The sequence below is a fragment of the Carcharodon carcharias genome, chromosome 3 (assembly GCF_017639515.1).
Source record: "Carcharodon carcharias isolate sCarCar2 chromosome 3, sCarCar2.pri, whole genome shotgun sequence".
Classification (NCBI taxonomy): Eukaryota; Metazoa; Chordata; class Chondrichthyes; order Lamniformes; family Lamnidae; genus Carcharodon; species Carcharodon carcharias.
Window position 1 is genome coordinate 58,374,808 of NC_054469.1, and position 20,557 is coordinate 58,395,364.

At 41.9% G+C, this 20,557-nt stretch overlaps 1 protein-coding gene across 15 annotated transcripts in view; it reads right to left on the bottom strand.

The window, feature by feature from the left end:
• Positions 1 to 20,557, bottom strand: part of si:ch211-285f17.1 (sickle tail protein) — a 587,788-nt gene that overhangs the window by 20,015 nt on the left and 547,216 nt on the right. For all 15 annotated transcript variants that reach the window (XM_041184076.1, XM_041184075.1, XM_041184090.1 and 12 more), the window contains 5 exons: positions 6,281 to 6,411; positions 5,181 to 5,328; positions 1,407 to 1,953; positions 1,123 to 1,303; positions 530 to 684 (listed from right to left, as the gene is read on the bottom strand). In XM_041184076.1, the coding sequence (XP_041040010.1) occupies positions 530 to 684; positions 1,123 to 1,303; positions 1,407 to 1,953; positions 5,181 to 5,328; positions 6,281 to 6,411 (1,162 nt within the window). The remainder of the gene's footprint in view (positions 1 to 529; positions 685 to 1,122; positions 1,304 to 1,406; positions 1,954 to 5,180; positions 5,329 to 6,280; positions 6,412 to 20,557) is intronic.

Consider the following 20,557-nt stretch of genomic DNA (forward strand, 5'->3'; position numbering starts at 1 on the left):
TGTGCCCTTGGGTGAGTCACACACCATGTTGGTCTCCGTCTTCTGAACAATTGTCCAACTAACTAGTTGGGATCTTCTACCTCTTCCGCCATTCCCAGACTTCATGCACATTTGAAGGGGTGATGTCCCAACACCACACCAGCTGAAGCCGACAGGCCTCTCACTTAGTTTTGCACAACCCTGAATCGAGATCCCAGGGTATGGCTGGAGTGCACAACCAGCTACTTGGAGTCATAAGTGGAAGGTGAACTTTGATCTCCCTAATCCACACCCTTCTGACGTGGGTGTGCAGCTTGGTAGGGGATCAAGGACACTAGCCCTCTCAAACATCTCACAAACATCATTGGGGTGAAAAGCAGAAAAAAAAAGTTTCAGAGTACATATCTTATAGTGAAATATAGAAACTCAATTGAAACATTACACCCAGATTGAGATTTCTTGCATGGATCAGGGAGGTTCCCCACCTTGCTCATTGAACTTTAAGAATTAAATTAACACAGCCATCTATTACCCAGAACCAAATACCTACAGTAACAGGACTGCCTTCTTTCCTGGCAGTAAATATCACTTCTCCAGATCTTGTGGTTGTCAGGCCAGAGCCAGGTGGATAGAATCTGCGGGGTGGTGGTGGTGGTGGGGATTTCATAGGTTTCTCATTTCCTGGTTCAGGCAGTGTTACCTCCTCTGCAAGAAACAATGCAGGATGTGTCACTGTGTCATACTCAAAATACTTACTCATCAGTACTGACGCAAACTAGGCAGTGGGGCAGGTTGAAGTCCAGGAACCATTACCTTTAGTTTAGACTAAAAGGGAACTTAAAATACTTTCCTTTTGTTGCTTTTCAGGTCTTTAAGGACTTACAAATAAACAGCTCTGTTGGTATGTGCCCTGTGCATCACTGCTGCTCAAGCTCATTCAAATCTCGGTTTATTTTAACTTAAATATCAAAGGAAAACAGATTAATTTTATTCAGTGATACCTTTTCATTTATAACGCAGCTTGAAACTTCTCTGCTCGGGACTGAATCCTTTTATCACCAGTTACTTACACATCAATGAGTCGATGTTGGTTAAGCCAAAACACCTCAGCCCGCTATTTTTTTGCTACCAGATGTTGCATACCTAGTTGTTTTATCCCATCCGATTCCTCTGGTTTTACAATTAGCTTCTGCTCAGGTTCTACTTCCAAGCTAGGAATTCCTTTCATCATATTTGCCTGCGCCTCCTCCAGGAGGCGCTCAAATTCCTTCTCATCGTACTGATTCATGTTTTGTCTTTTTTCTTCCCATTCTCTCTCCGCTGCCTGTAATCAAATTTAAAAGTAGATCGTGAGCTTTATGTATATTTCAGCTAGGTTATGAATAAACAAGAAAACACCTAGGATGGAAAGGTAAACTCAAGAGTACCTCAATGGTCATTTTTCGGTGAATGCCCTTTTTGGTACTTGCAGCATGAATTTCGTCAATGAAGAGATTTTGACCAGGAGGGGCCTGGGCAGTTGATGATGAGCTCTGAAACTGGTGACTTGGAGCACTTTGGATTTGAGGTATACCATCTGTTGACTCCTGAGGCCATTTCACTGTAACTGGAGAGGACTGAACCTGGTGAACAGTGGCCGGTGCATTCTGGGATTGTTTGGGCATGACAAGAGGACTCTGGGTAGGATGAACCAATGCTGAAGAATGGTGAGATTGGTGAATTACGACAGGGGAACTTTGGACATGATGGACAACCATGTGAGACTCTGACTTCACCAAGGAATTCTGAGCCTCGTGAAGTGTACCTGGGGGACCTTGGGGGAGATTTGCTTGTACAAGAGTAGCATGCTCCTGAACCTGCAAGGGAGCATCTTTGGGCATTTCAGACTCTGCAACTGTGATCGTATTTTCTGTGGTATTTTTCTGCGCTGGATGCATAGTTTCTGTTCCTCTCAAAAGGTCTTCAGTTACAAGTCTGTGAAGAAATTGAAGCATTTTAAGGAATAGGCATTCGAGGCAATAAATATTTACATAACACAAAAAAATTGTTTTTAAGGAATACTGTTATGTCTTCTGGTTCCCATAAGTTCAAAATAATCACCCCTTAGACTCAAATGTTGGAGTTTCAATGAGTGTATTGTTTATCAGCTCTCCATATAATTGGCGGACTGTTATTCTGCACATGACTGTCATTCTGCACATGACTGTCATAAATGGTGGAGCACAATTAAACAATAAACTGTAGCTATGAGAGCAGCTCAGAGGCTGGGAATTCTGCCGTGAGCAACTCACCTCCTGACTCCCCAAAGCCTGTCCACCATCTACAAGGCGCAGCTCAGGAGTGTGATGGAATACTCTCCACTTGCCTGGACGAGTGCATATCCAACAACACTCAAGCAGCTCAATACCATCCAAGACTAAAGCAGGCCGCTTCACTGGCACCCCATTCATCACCTTAAACATTCACTCCATCACCACACACAGTGTATACCATATACATGGTGCACTGGAGCAACTCATCAAGCCTTGTTTGACAGCACCTTCCAAACCAGCGACATCTACCATCTCGAAGGACAAGGGCAGCAGATGCATGGGAACACCACTGCCGTTGCTGGGTCAAAATCTTAGAACTCCCTCCCTAACAGCACTTTGGGTATACCTACAGCAGTTCAAGGCAGTGTCTCACCAACACCTTCTCAAGGGCAATTAGGGATGGGCAACAAATGCTGGCCTAGCCAGTGACATTTTTTTAAATGATTGGAGTGCGACTGTGAATATGGCAATCTGGGATAATTATTCACACAACAATTAGTTCCTAGTTCTATACGAATAATTTAATATAATAAATACATTTGGATTAATCAGCATTGCAAAGTGAATTGCAGCAAGATGAATTATTGTACTAATGCAGCTAACAGCTCCAAGATCTAAATTTGCAGTCCTGGCAAAACTAACCAAAAGTATAATGAACTGAGCTAGCTGGTCATTATTGTGGGGTCAGGTGAACAGTGGTATAAGCTCCCAGCACAGCTTTGGTCTTGCACTACTACTATATTATCAGGGAAAGTAAGAAAATCTAAGATGCAAACCAATGAGACACTGAGAAAAAAAAAATGCAAAAAACTGTGGATGCTGGAAATCCAAAACAAAAACAAAAATAAAAATACCTGGAAAAACTCAGCAGTCCATGTGGTGTAGGTATATCCATAGTACAGTACAGACACTGAGAAAAATTGTACCCAACCTATTTAAGTGGCTGGCAAAGAGAATGTGTTCCTCCATGGGTTAGGTAAGTGAAGGTTTAATCTATTTAATATTCCAGCATGCCCTCTTCAATCATCTTGCCTGTCATGGTAAATGACAGAAAGTGAACAAAAGTGAAAGTGAGAGAGTTTAGTAAGTGCTCAATACAGTATCTATGGTTTGGTGCAAAGCCAAATGATAATTTGTTTAAAAATGTATGAATGAGTAAAAAACTAACCATTCGTGAGGTTCTGTCTCCACACCTGTAAGCAGACCTGTTACAATTAGCTGTAAGTGGGGGAGGAGGAGGGCTAAACAATATAGAGAGAACATGCTCCAGGTCCAAGGGGGTCGGGGGATGGGAAGGAAAACATGATCCAGACGACAAAATGGTATCAGCACTGAGTATATTCTATGAACTCAGTAATGTTAGCGCTGTCTGTTCTCTGAAATCACAGTGTTATCATTGTGCCTTGCCTGAACCCACTAGCCTGCCCGATAACAACTGATTATATTACAAATTCCAACTACTGGATGAGAATGATCTGCCCACATCCTGACGGTGGGAAAAAGTCTGCTGTTTCCAGCAATAGTGGAAATAGTTACAGCCTGAAGTGTATAAATCTTGTCAAATGTCTTGAAGATCTCATTTGAAGATTCACCAAAAGAATTCCATAGCTAGGTTCCAAAGCTACATAATTCTCAACATCAGCAAAAGCATACTGCTGACCATGAATAGGGTAGGAACTTTTAAGGTGATAAATAGCAGTGTGCATCACTACAAAGGGGTAGATCTGAAGCTGAAGGTGCTATATTTGGTGAGGGGGATTGGGATAAAGGACTAAATAGCCTGGATGAGTGCAGCTCCCACAACACTTAAGGAGCTTGACACCATCCAGGACAAAGCAGTCCGCTTGATTGGCACTACATCCAAACATTCACTCCCTCCACCACCAATGCACAGTAGCAGCAGCATGTATCATCTACAAGATGCACTGCAGGAATTCACCAAGACAGCACCTTCCAAACCCATTACCACTACCATCTAGAAGGACAAGGGCAGCAGATACAGGGGAACACCACCACCTGGAAGTTCCCCTCCAAGTCACTCACCATCCTGACTTGGAAATATATCGCCATTCCTTCACTGCTGTTGGGTCAAAACCCTGGAACTCCCTTCCTAACAGCACTGTGGGGTACCTACACCACATGGGCTGCCACGGTTCAAGAAGGCATCTCACCACCACCTTCTCAAGGGCAACTAGGGGTGGCAATAAATGCTGGTCTAGCCGGAGAAGCCCACATCCCGGGAATGAAAAAAAGATTTTCAAATGATTTAAAGTATTAAAGAATGTCATGTTTGAAGACATCCTTTTTAATAGAATGTACAGATGGGTAGTCATGCATAGTCTTCGGAATACACATCCCCTTTATTTATTAAACATTCACTTCCTCCACCACCGACGCACAATGGCAGCAGGTGTGCCATCTACATGATGTTCATTCGACAGCACCTTCCAAACCTGTGACCTCTACCACCTAGAAGGACAAGGGCAGCAGATACATGGGAAACCTTGACCTTCAAGTTCCCTTCCAAGCCACACACCATCCTGATTCGGAAATATATCACCATTCTTCACTATCGCTTGGTCAAAATCCTGGAACTCCCTTCCTAATAACACTGTGGGCGTACCTACACCACATGGATTGCAGCGGTTCAAGGCGGCAGCTCACCACCACCTTCTCAAGGGCAATTAGGGATGGCCTAGCCGGTGTTGCCCACATCATCCCTTGAATGAATGAAATAAAAGCTGTTAACATGACCCTCACGATAAACAAGATGAATACAGTCTCAGTTCAAATAATGATGTTTCCCAGGCAAAACAAAAATGCTTGTTGCAAAGCAGTGACAACAACAAAATAAGTACAAGACTAAGATTTTGTTCTGATGGACGGTACCTTCTTAAACCTGTGAGTACTTCAGTCATACTTTTGACTCTCTTCAGTAGACTCTCCAACTTGTGAGGCTCTTCCTTCAAGAACTTCACTGCTTCTACCTCCACACGAAGTACTGCCCGCATTTTATTCTGCAAAGTAGGGAACTCGGCTGGGATAAAGACACAAACCAAAACATTTCAAACTCTGCGCATAGAAGAAACATAGGCGACTCTTAATTTTTATCCTCCAGTCTGAACTAAGGATAAAGTCAAGTAGGTACTTCTTACAGCAGTTTTTCTGCCTTCTCAACTTTAAGGGTTGCCTCTCCCCAACTACTCTGCATTTTGGGCTGAATGACCTGTTTCTGTGCTATAAGTACTATATAATAAAATGAAATCTTGCAGCTTTATCTGATGGAACATGATGTCATTAGCCCAAGATGAAAGCTATTTTCCCCCAATCACCTTCGCAACGACATAACAAAACAAAATCAAAAAAAGTGACATTTGAACATTCCATAATTCTTGACAGGCTTTTTTCCCCTCAATGCAAGATGTGTAAAAAAAACAGGAGACAACATCAACAAAACCTGCCAACTGCACACATCAGAGGAAGAAAACCAAATGCTGTGGCTCAACTATTTAAAACACCAAGTAATTTAGAGAATGATGACATTGACAATGTGCATTTATAGAGTGCCTTTGACATAGAAAAGCATCCCAAAGCATTTCGTGAAGGCATTACTAAGGGTGGCCAGAGGGTCAGAGGTGTGTTTTAAGGGAGATCTCAATGGAAGAGGAGGCAGAGGGATAGAAAAGGAATTCCAGCATATGGAGGTTAGGAAGCTGAAGGCATGACTTTCTCTGCTGGATTTAAGGAAGGCAGTTGATTCAAAGGGCTGGAGTCAGAGGAATGATTATACAGGAAGTTGTAAGGCTGCAAGAGGTTGCAGGGATGAGGAGCCAGGGAGGATATGAAATAATTGAAACACAGGATGATTTTAAGCGAGAGATAATGGCCAATACAGGTCAGCAACAAATGGTATGGTAGGTGGGCATCACTTCTTACCAAACTGTTTTGGTTAGTACTTACAAATTTAATGGAAGATTAAAGTGCCTTACCTTTCAGACCTGCCAGAGATTCTCCCACCTGACGCAGAGCAACAGCACCTTCCTCCACATCTTTCAAAGTGATCAATTGCTGGGCTGAAGAGGCATTCTTATTCAGACCATCTATGGATTTCTCTAATCCACTGTAGATCAAAAAAAGGAACATGGCAAATTAGAGCAACAGTCATTTTGCTATACCTTTTCAACTTTTGACAATAAGACCTGCAGCTCATCTGAAGAATCTTCCCACTATGTATGGGGCAAGTCAAGTTTTGAAGGGGCAACAGAAATCATGGTGCACTTATTCAGAATCTGCTAACAAAGCTATAAAGGTCCATGTTTAAAATGTTAACTTGTCTCTTTCCCCCCACCGATGCTACCTGACCTCATAGGTATTCTTTGACGTTGGTTTTGATTATCAGCATTTGCAATATTTTGTTGTTTGGGTAAAGAAAGTGCCTGTCCTGGCACTAAATCACTGAAACCAGATGTTACCAGTCAACGCATCACGACTTAACACGTGGGCACGGTATTATAGGAGTTCTGGGTCCATTAAACTGAACCAGAGTTAGCTGCTTGAGGAGAGGAGGGATGAAAACTTAAGAAAAAGGGAAATCTTGGCCACAACAATTAATTTTTTAAAATATAAACACTAGAGGGCAGCACCTGATCAGAAACAAATCTGAACTCAAAATGCTGCTTTTTAACATAATTAAGCAACCCTACCTGTAAATTCAACTTCTAGCATTGTTAATTGTGAGATGTGTCAGTCAAATTAATATAGTAATTAGATGGAGTGAGTTCCTCAACTACAGGAACATTTTTCACGCTTATTAACTGAACATCGCTCAGTCTCACTACTGGTGGAAGCAAACTTTGTTCACATCAACTACTGAGCTTTTCCTTTAAGCTTGATTCTGTAGTATTTACGACTATTCAAACTAGTACTTCCTAACACTGGGTCAGTAACCAGTTCCTTCCAAGAACTTTCTTTCACTCCAGCAGTCATTCCATTTTCTGTCAGTTTTAACAAAGCATCACACTGTGCATTCTCCCGTTACATTTAGACAGCATTTGATTTCTTTCAGAAAAGTAATGCTCTGTTTAGAAGTGTGGTTAAATCTGCCTCCAGCTTTCATGTCAGTCGAACTTAATTAAAATTCTGCTCAGTTAGGAACTGCTTCAAACAAGTTACAATTTGCTTCATTTAGCACACACCTGTTATTTTAGATAAATACAGTGGGGCGGGGGTAAGGGGAGGCAGGCATGCTTAAAAGTATTTTTGTCCTCGGTCTACGTCGAATTTATACATCAATTAAAAGAAAAATAGAAGGGTTCCAAAATTTGTTTTGAAAAATGATTCTATGCAGTAAAGCAACACAGACATATACACTCTTGATTGCTCAGTGAGCTTATCCAACGAGAAGCTAAGCTTTACAGCTAAAATAATGTCAGTTTGTGCGTAGTCTAATAATATAAGCTAAGCAAACAGTTAGGGCAAAGCAATTGTCTTCATTTCCCCTCTCTTCCATGCCCACACCACCCCCCACCCCCAATCATTCCATCTCTCATTAGCAAGAGAGAAAGGAAGTCAGCTGGGGTTCTCCCTACTTGTCACTAGCCTGGCTGGAAAGCACACAGATGTGCACATTAGGTAAAGGGAGAGTAATGTTCAAAGGTGCTAGCCCAACTAAAGGACCAGGCTAAAACAAAAATACCTGGAAAATCTCAGCAGGTCTGGCAGCATCTGCTGAGAGGAATACAGTTAACGTTTCAAGTCCGTATGACTGTTGAAGAGTCATATGGACTCAAAACATTAACTGTGCTCCTCTCCACAGATGCTGCCAGACCTGCTGAATTTTTCCAGGTATTTTTGTTTTTGTTTTGGATTTCCAGCATACGCAGTTTTTTGCTTTTATAAAGGATCAGGTTGCTGATACTCATTTTCAAAACTCAAACATAAATGATTGCTTGCAGGGTGGCAATGGTGGGTGGAGCCATACCACAGCAGTGAATCAACACTGGGGAGAAAACATTATTGAGAGTAAAACGTATCTGTAATTTGCACTTTGATCGATTTGTATTGATTGCATCAGTTAAAGCATGCTGGTTTTGGCAGGGATAGAAAGAACTCTTAAGTTCAAATATTTACGATTGATTATTTCATGCACTTGGTTGCTTTAAATACACAAGGTCTGTTCAAGCACAGAAGGCACCGAATGGTTTGTCCATGCAGCAGTTTTGTTCAATTAAAGCTATAAACAGAGACCATTATAAGGCTGTTCCTGAAGCTGCCCTCAACTCTGCCTAGAATTCAGGATTTTGAGAGCAGGGACAGTGATAGCAGGAGGGCTTTCATTGATAATTCTTCCATCTGATGGAATAAATAAATAGGGACCTTTAAAGAATTACAAATGCTTTAAGTGGATTCTGCTGTCCAAAAATTTGGGGATTTTGGAAGTAAATTCTGAAAAATAGCATGAATGAGCAAAACATCAAGGCAAGTGAACAAATAAGGCGCACCAGCTTGTGTTGAATAGAAACAAGTCACTGAACAAATCCCTCATATTCCTGGCAGCCACTGATCATGAGCTTATTTGGGCACATTCTGGTTTCCTGAACTAAATGCATGAAATATTGGCCTGTACAAAACAATTTATGCAAAAAATAAGCCATTGACTACATGTGAGGGAGAAACCACAACATCTGTTTCATATCTCCATATGAACTTATGAATTAGGAGCAGGAGTAGGCCATTTGGCCTATCGAGCCTGCCCTGCCATTCAATAAGACCATGGCTGATCTGATCGTGGCCCCAACTCCACATTCCCACCTACCCTTTGATAACTTGAGACTCCCTTGTTAGTCAAGAATTTACCCAACTCAGCCTTAAAAATATTCGCCCCTGTGTGGGGAAGAGAATTACAAAGACTCATGGCCCTCAGAAAAAAGGCCCCTCATCTCTGTATTAAATGGGAGACCCCTTTCTTTAAGCTGTGTCCCCTGGTTCTAGTCTCTCCCACAAAGAGAAACATAATTTCAGCATCCACCCTGTCAAGTCTTCATTAAATTCAAAATGGTCAAGGACTCCATGGACATTAGACAGTGCAAGAAATTGACAAATACTACACCATTGATATAAATCAGAAACCCCAGTAACATGGATTTTTCAAACCAGAAACCACTTGGGTAGAAATTGGTTATTGCTGTGCCCCTTTTCCGGGTCGAATAAATGTTGCAGGACAATGGTGTGCCCCAGGAACACTTGAAAATTGTCCAAAGCCATTTCCTGGCAACTGAGGCCACCAGTAACAGGAAATATACCCTTTTCATACACTAATGAGGGGTGTTAATGTCCATATCAGATACACACTAAGAAATAGGGCTGCTGTTCTGAGACTGCATCCAGACCTGGGCCAAGAACTCTGCTCCACTCAGGTTTGGCATAGATGCAACCTTACCACTGAAACGCAAAGTTTTTTTAAAAATCATGTAGAGCCAAGACGATTAGGAGTGTCCCTCCCAAGCTCCAGATGGATGCTAATGGAGACTGTCTGCTTCCCCGGCATTTACCCGAGAGCTATTGCTGGTAAGTCCAGTGACTCTAAGTTCATGTGCTGCTGCAAATGGTGCCAGCAGTTCACCCAATTTACTGAGATCCAAGGGGCCAATTTCAGTTCAGTCTCAGGCCTCTCAGTTGGTGTTCATGCTTTCGCCACAGTAACAATTCTGGGCCTAAAAATGGGGCCCAGTTCAAATTCTAGCCCCCCAGTCTTACCATGTATATAAAAATGTTGAGAAAATATTCCTGCTGTTCTATAAAAGTTCCAGACATAATAATAAAGCATTAGAGCCTACCAAGATTAGCAACACATTATGCTCAGAAAGCACAGGTACTTAATTGGGAAACAATCCATCCAGACGGTGCAATTTGCTGGGAAAAGTATGATTGTATCAGTGAGTCAGACATGTACAGAAAATAACATCGTTTGGAATGCTGCTCAGAAGATTTCAAGGTCAAAATACAGAACAAGTGAACTGATTAAAGATCTTGAACATGCTTTTTACAATAGCCAAAATCAGAAGATAATTACAGATGAAAAAGCCCATTCAGCCCATCTTAATTCATCCATCCATTAAGATCATAGCATGCCTTCATTGCAGCAGCCAATTGTTTTTTCATTATTGCCGGGTGAAACAGATCCAGAGATCTGGGTAGGTCATAAGTGTGTCGGTATTAAAGGCTGAATTTTCAGGCCCTGCCAGATTGGCTAGTCAGCCTCCAGGCTCCTGTGGGAGACAGGTTAGATGCTTGCAAAAAAGCCTAGAGGATTATCCTGCCTGCCCAGGTCAGGAACAATCACAGGTCACCTTGTAAAGGGGTCATTTTCCCACCCACATTGATGCCCTGGCCATAAAAGTTATTTTTAAATATAAGGGTTGAAGTTAGAGAAGACGCACTTCCATCTTGAAATGCTCCCTCTCTTTTTGACCTTACATTACAACCTGCTGCTTCTTTCAAGCTGGAAGGCCTCTGACTGGCTCTCCACCTGTCCTTAATAGGATAATGAAGAGAACGCCCCCATGAAAATCCCACAGTGACTTCACCCCACCCCCAGCAATCAGGTGAGTTCAGGACAGAGAAACAGTCCTGACCTTGGTTTCCTGACCTTGGATAGAAATTCCAGCTTTAAGATTCTGAAGAAATGAGAAAATTAGAAGGGTGTGGCACATGCATATGTACAGATTTGCTTAGACCAAAATGATAAATCTAGGTTAGAGAATTTGGTTCATTCCCCACAGTGGTGTACAGGTTTTCAGGACAGTGCCTCTAGAATCCCATCAAATTGCCTGATTATAAGTGTACCTCTACAACTCCTCACTTACTGCACTGTTGTTCATTCTGGCTTGTATTTAATAAATCACCTTAAATATCACATACCACAAGGGGAGGTGATAGCGTAGTGGTAGTGTTGCTGGACTAGTAATCCAGAGATCCAGGGTAATGCTCTGGGAACCTGGGTTCGAATCGCAGACAGTGGAATTTGAATTCAATACAATCTGGAATTAAATCTAATGATGACCATGAAACCATTGTTGATTGTTGTAAAAACCCATTTGGTTCACTAATGTCTTTTAGGGAAAGAAATCTGTCGTCCTTTCCTGGTCTGGCCTACATGTGACTCCAATCCTACAGCAATGTGGTTCACTCTTAACTGCCCTTTGAAATGGCCTAACAAGCCACTCAGTTGTAACAAACCATTACAAAGTCACAAAAAAGGAATGAAACTGGACGGACCACCTGGCATCGACCTAGGCACTGGAAACGACAACGGCAATTGCAACCCTGTCAACCCTACAAAGTCCCCCTTACTAACATCTGGGGGCTAGTGCCAAAATTGGGAAAGCTGTCTCACAGACTAGTCAAGCAACAGCCTGACATATTCATCCTCATAGAATCATATCCTACAGATAATGTCCCAGACAGCACCATCACAATCTCTGGGTATGTCCTGCCCCATCACCAGGTCAGACCCAGCAGAGGTGGCAGCACAGTGGTATACAGTCAGGAGGGAGTTGCCCTAAGAGTCCTTAACATCGACTCTGCACCCCATGAGGTCTTATGGTATCGGGTCAAATATGGGCAAGGAAACCTCCTGCTGATTACCATGTACGACCCCCCCTCAGCTGATGAATCAGTGCTCCTCCATATTGAACATCACTTGGAGGAAGTACTGAGAGTGGCAAGAGGACAGAATGTACTCTGGGCAGGGGATTTCAATGTCCATCACCAAGACTGGCTCCGTAAAACCACTACTGACTGAGCTGGCCAAGTCCTAAATGACATACATAGCTGCTAGACTGGGTCTGCGGCAGGTGGTGAGGGAACCAACAAGAGGGAAAAACATACTTGGCTTCATCCTCACCAACCTGCCTGCCACAGATGCATCTGTCCATGACAGTATCGGTAGGAGTGACCACAGCACAGTCCTTGTCGGAACGAAGTCCTGCCTTCACATTGAGGATACCCTCCATCGTGTTGTGTGGCACTACCACTGTGCTAAATGGGATAAATTTCAAACAAATCTAGCAAATCAAGACTGGGTATCCATGAGGCGCTGTAGGCCATCAGCAGCAGCAGAATTGTACTCAAACACAATCTGTAACCTCATGACCCAGCATATCCCCATCATACCATTGCCATCAAGCCAAGGGGTGAACCCTGGTTCAATGAAGAGTGCAGGAGGGCATGTCAGGAGCAGCACCAGGCATACCTAAAAATGAGGTGTCTACTTGGTGAAGCTATAACACAAGACTACTTGTGTGCCAAACATCATAAGCAGCAAGTGATAGACTGGGCTAAGCAACCCCTGAACCAACGGGTCAGGTCTAAGCTCTGCAATCCTGCCACATCCAGTTGTGAATGGTGGTGGACAATTAAACAACTGGAGGAGGAGGCTTCACTAATATCCCCATCCTCAATGATGGAAGAGCCCAGCACAGCAGCGCAAAAGACAAGGCTGAAGCATTTGCAACAATCTTCAGCCAGAAATGCCAAGTGGATGATCCATCTCAGCCTCCTCTGGAGGCCCCCGGCATCACAGATGCCAGTCTTCAGCCACTTCGATTCACTCCACATGATATCAAGAAACTGCTGAAGGCACTGGAAACTGCAAAGGCAATGGGCCCTAACAATATTCTGGCAATAGTACTAAAGATTTGTGCTCCAGAAATTGCCACGCCCCTAGCCGAGCTGTTCCAGTATGCTACAACACTGGCATCTACCTGGTTATGTGGAAAATTGCCCAGGTATGTCCTGTACAAAAAGCAGGACAATTCCAACCTGGCCAAATACTGTCCCATCAGTCTACTCTCCATCATCAGTGAAGTAATGGAAGGGGTCATCAACAGTGCTATCAAGCAGCACTTGCTTAACAATAACCTGCTCACTGATGCCCAGTTTAGGTTCTGGCATGGCCATTTAGCACTGACCTCATCACAGCCTTGGTTCGAACATGGACAAAAGAGCTGAACTCCCTAGATGAGGCGAAAGTGACTGCCCTTGACATCAAGGCAGCACCTAACCGAGTGTGGCATCATGGAGCCCTAGCAAAACTGGAGTCAATGGGAATTGGGGGAAAGTTGTCCCCTGTCTGGAGTCATACTTAACACAAAGGAAGATGGTTGTGGTTGTTGAAGGTTAGTCATCACTGCAGGAGTTCCTCAGGGTAGTGCCCTCAGCCCAACCATCTTCAGCTGCTTCCATCAATGACCTTCCTTCCATCATAAAGTCAGAAGTGGGGACATTTACTGATGATTGCACAATGTTCAGCACCATTTGCGACTCCTCAGATACTGAAGCAGTCCATGTCCAAATGCAGCAAGACCTGGACAATATCCAGACTTGGACAGACAAGTGGCAAGTAACATTAATGCCACACAAGTGTCAGGCAATGACCATCTCCAACAAGAGAGAATCCAACCATCACCCCTTGATGTTCAATGGCATTACCATCACTGAAACCCAACTATCAACATCCTAGGGGTTACCATTGACCAGAAGCTGAACCGAACTAGCCATAGAAATACTGTAGCTGCAAGAGCAGGTCAGAGGCTAGGAATTGTGCAACGAGTAACCCACCTCCTAACTCCCCAAAACCTGTACCCCATCTACAAGGCACAAGGAGTGTGATGGAATACTCCCCACTTGCAGCTCCTACAACACTGAAGAAGCTTGACACCGTCCAGGACAAAGCAGTCCGCTTGATTGACACCACATCCACAAACATTCACTCTCTCTATCACCAACACACAATAGCAGCAGTGTGTACCATCTACAAGATGCACTGCAGGAATTCACCATGGCTCCTTAGACAGCACCTTCCAAACACATGATCATTACCATCTAGAAGGACAAGGGCAGCAGATAGATGGGAATACCACCACCTGGAAGTTCCCCTCCAAGTCACTCACCATCCTGACTTGGAAATGTATCACCGTTCCTTCATTGTCACTGGGTCAAAATCCTGAAACTCTTTTCCTAACAGCACTGTGGGTGTACCTACACCATAGGGACTGCAGTGGTTCAAGGCGGCATCTCACCACCTTCTCAAGGGCAACCAGGGATGGGCAATAAATGCTGGCCCAGCCACCAAAGCCCACATCCCATGAATAAATAAAAAAAAATCACAGGTACCAGGGTCTCAGCTTTGCAACGTCGAATCTCAAAACCACCAGGGAAAGGTGTTTCGGGCAGGATCGAGGGTCAGAAGAGGCCAAAGTTAATCAACTGTAATTATTTTTGTTAAAAAAATAAAGGAAAACAATTCCATTATGAGCCAGTGATTCAGTGCATTCCTCGTGTTTTCCCTGTCCCCTGCCTGCCTCCTATGAATGCAATTGCATCAGCCCTGCCACTATTCATTTCCCTAATTCGGGACCATTTCTATCAGTGACCTGCAACCATATAATTTCCTGTTTATTGGGCATCAATTCATTCCAACTAGCTTTAGGCAGGAGTCAGCAGCACCCAATGCAAAATGAAGACCAGGAGGTAAACTGACCCCGTCCTCACCCACTTCAAGGGGGCTTTCTTTCAAGCCCCAGGTGTTACTGCCTGCATTAAAACTGGACTTTGGGTTCCCAAAATAGTGCAGTATTTCATTTCCTTTACACTATGGTCTCCAGCCTCAAGTGTAAAAAATGCAGAAAACAAAAAGCTATAACTAAGAGCATCATTATAAAGGCAGGTTACGGTACATTAACAGGTTAAAGGGCAACTCAACCTAATTATTTTCAAGCTTCATGGTCACTGCTCAATTCCCATTGGAATTGCACTGGAGCCTCACTAGATTATAGTCTTGGAAAACTGCCAACAAGGGGACTTTATAACAAAAAGCTGAACTGGCAGTTACAGAACCAGAGTGTGATACCTAAATACTGTTTTTAAATACGTACCAATTTAGCAGAAAATAATGCATGTAAACAACACAACAGAAAACTGTAAAAATTATAGCAAATTGTCTTGACATTTAACAAGATTATTCTCAACAGGTGACCTTGTCAAATGAGTGACACTGATGCTGATAGTGCTAACTACAGAACTGAGGAACGGTCACTGCCGCAATGCAGATTGAAATATTCATGCCTGGTTTCTAAGCTCTTCCATGTTGTATGGGAAGCACTGAACATAGGTCTCCCCAAAAAAAGGGGTGGAGGAGGAAGGGAGGGTCACCTCAGTGGCCAGTATAGGGCACCATTTTGTTATACCTCCTTTGACCAATACCATGGGCAAGCATGAGGTGCAACATGGTGTTGTTAACTTGATGGCCAGGCCAGGCAAGTCAAAAGTATGTCCAATTGAAAGAATGTGGACAAGGGGAAGGAGTAAACTAAGTACATGTTGGCACAGGGTGCTAGCAGCCAACTGGAAAAAAAGGATAAAGGCCTAAGTCTCGCAATATAATGCCTGAGAATTTTGAGACATTTAAAATTTGGGATTCCGGACTGTGCTCAACTTACCCCTGGCACTCCAGCTACTTGAAAACACAGCACATCTTGTGTACTGCATGGAGGGGAGCTTTTCTGAATTCTTCATACATATTAGGTTGAGAAAAGTCAAGAATCATTTAAGTTCAAATGTGCCCCTTCCTCATGTTTGTTGTCATATCTTTGGTTAGCCTTTTGCAATTCTAATTCCTTATGACACATGGAGCACTCCAACTGGCCTCAGTACCAGAGGCAGAGTTTCCAGCCCTGATTGTTAAACAGCGATATCTGTTGGAGCACGTGTGTGGTGAGTACAGGATTAGATGGAGTGCTGCCTCCCACAGTGCAATAGCCTGCCAGCACAGTCAGTTTAGGGTTCTTCTCAAAGGATGGGTACTTGGATGAACTACTAGGAATGTTACAATTAGCCCTGAGCAGGGAGCAGTCAGGGGCTGAGAGAATAGGAGATAAAATTAGGGGAAGTTCCCAGGGGTTGGGGCAGGAGGGTTGAGGTGGCAAGAAAATAAAATGGAATTGTAATTGCATAAGAAACTTCAAGGACCAAAGCAGATGCTGTCAGACTGAAAGATTAAATCGGATCATTGGTGTGCAAAGATACCACGTAATTATGGTTACTCAGGTGCTTATAGCATCACAAAGAAAACAACCAGCCAGGACTGCATGATTCAACAGAGACAGTGAGGGAGAGACGACTCATCATGTAAATTTCAAAATTAGTAGCTCACTTCAAAGCAAGATGGAACAAAACCAACTGGCAGCACAGACAACAAAAAGAGTCTGGGAAGTCTGCTGAGCCCCACACATCTAGCCCACTGAAAGAAATACTGCTCCGCCCCTCAAATGTCTCTGAGATTTAGCTCTGGCTGCAAACAGCATCAACATTTTTGAAGATCCATCTAGATCCTGTCTCATCCACAATATTTTTAGGTCATTTTCACTGCTTTTGCAACCAACAAATAAATAATAGGCTTTCTGCAAAGATAAGCACTCACACATGGGAGACTGTTAGAATCCCAGAAGCCAGTTGAAGGATAGAACTGGAACCAATCTTTACAAACTTTTATAAGCTTTTAATTAGAGAGGTACACATTAAAAACATGCCCCTCCTAACTCAACAGCCACAGTTTTAGTCTGTTCCTATTTCAGTCCATAGTTAATACCCACCATTTGCATACAACGAAATACAATTAATGCAATAACTTCCCCCTTTCAAAATTTCAAAACAAATAAAATCAAAGGTCTCCCTTTCTGTACAAGTATTACATTGTGAGATACATCTCTTCTAGGACGCATAGCAATTTCTTCAAATATGTATCTCTTATTATAAAACAAGCAGAAAATTGATGACTTGCGTCCCATTTAATTTTACTTTCTATTATGTTCCTCTGTTTGCTCAGCGAACATGGTTTCACACCCATCTACCGGTGGGTGAACTGGCAAACAATATGCTGCAGATGCAGAGACCAATATAAGATGAAGCACATGTTGTTTATTTATACAAATAACAGAGCACTAACACAATGTGTGCTTCTCCAGCCAGACCCTATTCTAAGCTACTGATCAACATTGTAGCACATGCTACACAGCAATTGGGTAATGTAGTCAACGTGGTCAATCTGCTCACATTCTCTTAAAGGTGTATTACACCTCAAATTACCACACTTTCTCTACAGCATTTGTTTTAAGGTAGCAAGGTCAATCAATCCATTGTCTTTTCTCTCTCTCATTTCATAGAGTGTGTGTGCATTATCCCACAATGAATGATTACTTGGATAATATATAATGAGTATATTACCTTCAGAATGCCCATTGTATAGAACCTCACTTAACATATTTAAAATTCCATATCCACTAATACCCACCATTTGCATACAATGAAATACAATTAATGGAATAACTTCCCCCTCCACAAAAGCCAGTGTTTCAGTAGCCAAAGTACTTATAATATATTTTTAAAAATTGTCTTAGCTTCCCATGCTAAAGGGCAACATTTCCCATTCTCACCCATGGGAAATATCAGGAAACCAGCTGCATTCAGACACTCATCAGGAAGACTAAAAGTGAAGCATCGCAAAAGTGACCAGTTTCATGTTCTTTGGGTCACCTAAGGATGGGAAGTTAAGGACATATTTATTCAGATTTAACTTTCTTAATATCTATTTTCCCTTAAAATATTCTCTACTTAGAGTGTTGCATCATAATACTTAATGCCAAAAGATCAAAAGCAGCATTTGGCCTAGTCAAATCCACAACCAGTTGAACTGACCAATCAAGCTTCACAATTGCCGTCTCTTCTTTAGATATAACATCTTTCTGTGATGACACAGCGTAATTAAATGGGACAGGAGTAACATTGTTAAAAAGATTGCTCATTTAAAGGTTTTCCAGACCAACTTTAATATCTAAACCAATAAATTTAAAAGCATCGCAGAAGCCTGACTCCCAATTTTAAATTTTACTCCAATCTGATTAAGAACACATTCTCAAATTCCATAATACTGTCCTACAAGAAATCATCAACATGCATCATGAAGATGCCAGAAAGTTTTCCTTTATCAATGTTAACTTCTTAACCATCTGTCCCACATACTGTTGAAGTACACATACTATTTAGTACTGCAGAGTTAATGGAGTTCACAGCTAACATATTCATCACAGGACTAAAACTCCTTGTGGCCAGTATAATTTGTTCAGATTCATCATTTTCTTCAACGTCTTTCCCAGAATTCTTTTTCATGTATCCTTTCAAAGACCCTATTTTAAAATTAGGGGTCACCCTTTTAAGGCAATGAGAAATATTTTCTCTGAGGGTTGTGCAACTTTGGAACTCTCTGCCTCAGAAGGCAGTGGAGTTGTGGTCATTAAATATTTTTAAGGCAGAGGTAGATAGATTCTATTTTTCCTCATTTCTGTTGAAGAGTCATACAGACTCGAAACGTTAACTGTATTCCTCTCCGCAGATGCTGTTAGACCTGCTGAGTTTTTCCAGATATTTTTATTTTTGTTGTAGATAGATTCTTGTTAGGTAAAGGAATCAAAGATTATTGGGGGTAAATGGGAATGTCGAAATCGACACAAGATGATCAGCCATGATCTTATTGAATGATGGAGCAGGTTCGAGGGGCCGACTGGTCTACACCTGTTGCTATTTCTTATGTTCTGCCTCTTTGCTTTGGGCAGTTACACCGGAAGCATCAATTAACTAGTCTTTGGGCGTTCCTGGAATTCATTACCCCATTATTTTGTTTCCAATTTTCTGCTGTAATAGTCAAATCTGCTAAAGGTACTTTCACCCTCCTCCTGCCTATCTTTAATCCTTCTATTATGCAAATGTCTGCATCAAGTTTCTAGACTATTTTGAAATCTGGCAATCATTGAAATGTCTATTTGTGTCAGCACTAAATGTCTCTTTGTTCCATGCAGGCTGAAGGAAATAACTGTTTCCCCAAGATTTTTTTTTTTAAACACAACAGACATCCAATCCAACAAGATCTCCTCCTGAGAACTGAGCAACAGTTGGAACCAGTTGCCTGTCCTTTTGAGACATCTTAATGCAATAGTCATTTAAATTCAAATTGAATTTCCTCAATCTTTTATTCATACAATCTGTTGAAGTCCATGATATAGTCTTCTCATGGAGACCATCTATTTTCCAAAATCTATCAAATTTTGACAATGCCTCAGTCTTTTAATAAAACATATTTTTTGTAGATTTCATCCACAAGCTCAAAAAGTAATTCAAATCTTCTTCATTATCCACCACAGGGATCCATCTCACAAAATATCTGACTTCTGATTTTACTTCTTGTAAGAAATGACAACAAGATTGTACCTTGTTTTCTTTTTTGTAGAGACAAATGTCCACATACCCACTTAATTATTCCACTGAAATTATGGTTTAGACTCCGAGAACATTGCATGGTAATCATATCCAGAACTTTAAACTTGCTTTCTGCCATTTTCCACATTGGCCTCTAGAATTTTAGTTTGGGCTGATTTTTTTTTTAAGGTTTCCAACCTTCACCTTTAGGTAAGCATTCTCTGCTACCATGTTACAACCCAGAAAGACAGGAAGTAAAGGACAGAACTGGAGCCAATCTTTACATATTGTTATAAACATTTATTGACAGAGTTACATATTACAAACATGCACCTCCTAATCTAATAACCAGCTTGTCTATTTCTATATCTAGGAGCACAAGTAGACCCACAGTTAATGCCCACTGCCTGCATACAATATAATTAATATTCAATTAACAAAGACAGCTAAATGACTAAGGAACACAATCAAACAAAACAAATGATGAACAAAAGCAAACTCTACTTCTGAGAAACTAGTAATGTTGAACATTTCAGTTTTGGTGAAAGGTCATCAATTTGAAACATTAACTCTGTTTCTCTCGCCAAAGATACTGCTTGACCAGTGCTGAGGGTTTCCAACATTGTGTTTTTATTTTTAAAAAAATGATCTGTGGCATATATGATGAACTCCTGAAATAAATCTGCTCCCTAGTTAGTAACCAGAGTGCTGATTTCCTTATGCTGCTTTACAAGTGACATGGGAACAATCTGAACCCCATTTTTCACATGATCATTAATGTGCATGGTTTTGCAAAGGCAGGACCCACATATACTTTCACAGCTGGTCAACTCCAATATAGTAGCTTGGTCAACACATTGTGAAGAGACTGGTCAATCCAATTAATACTATGAATGTGATTTCTTTGTGAGACTGGTAGAATGATGCTAGTAATGAAATTGGAATTTGACCAGGAAGTG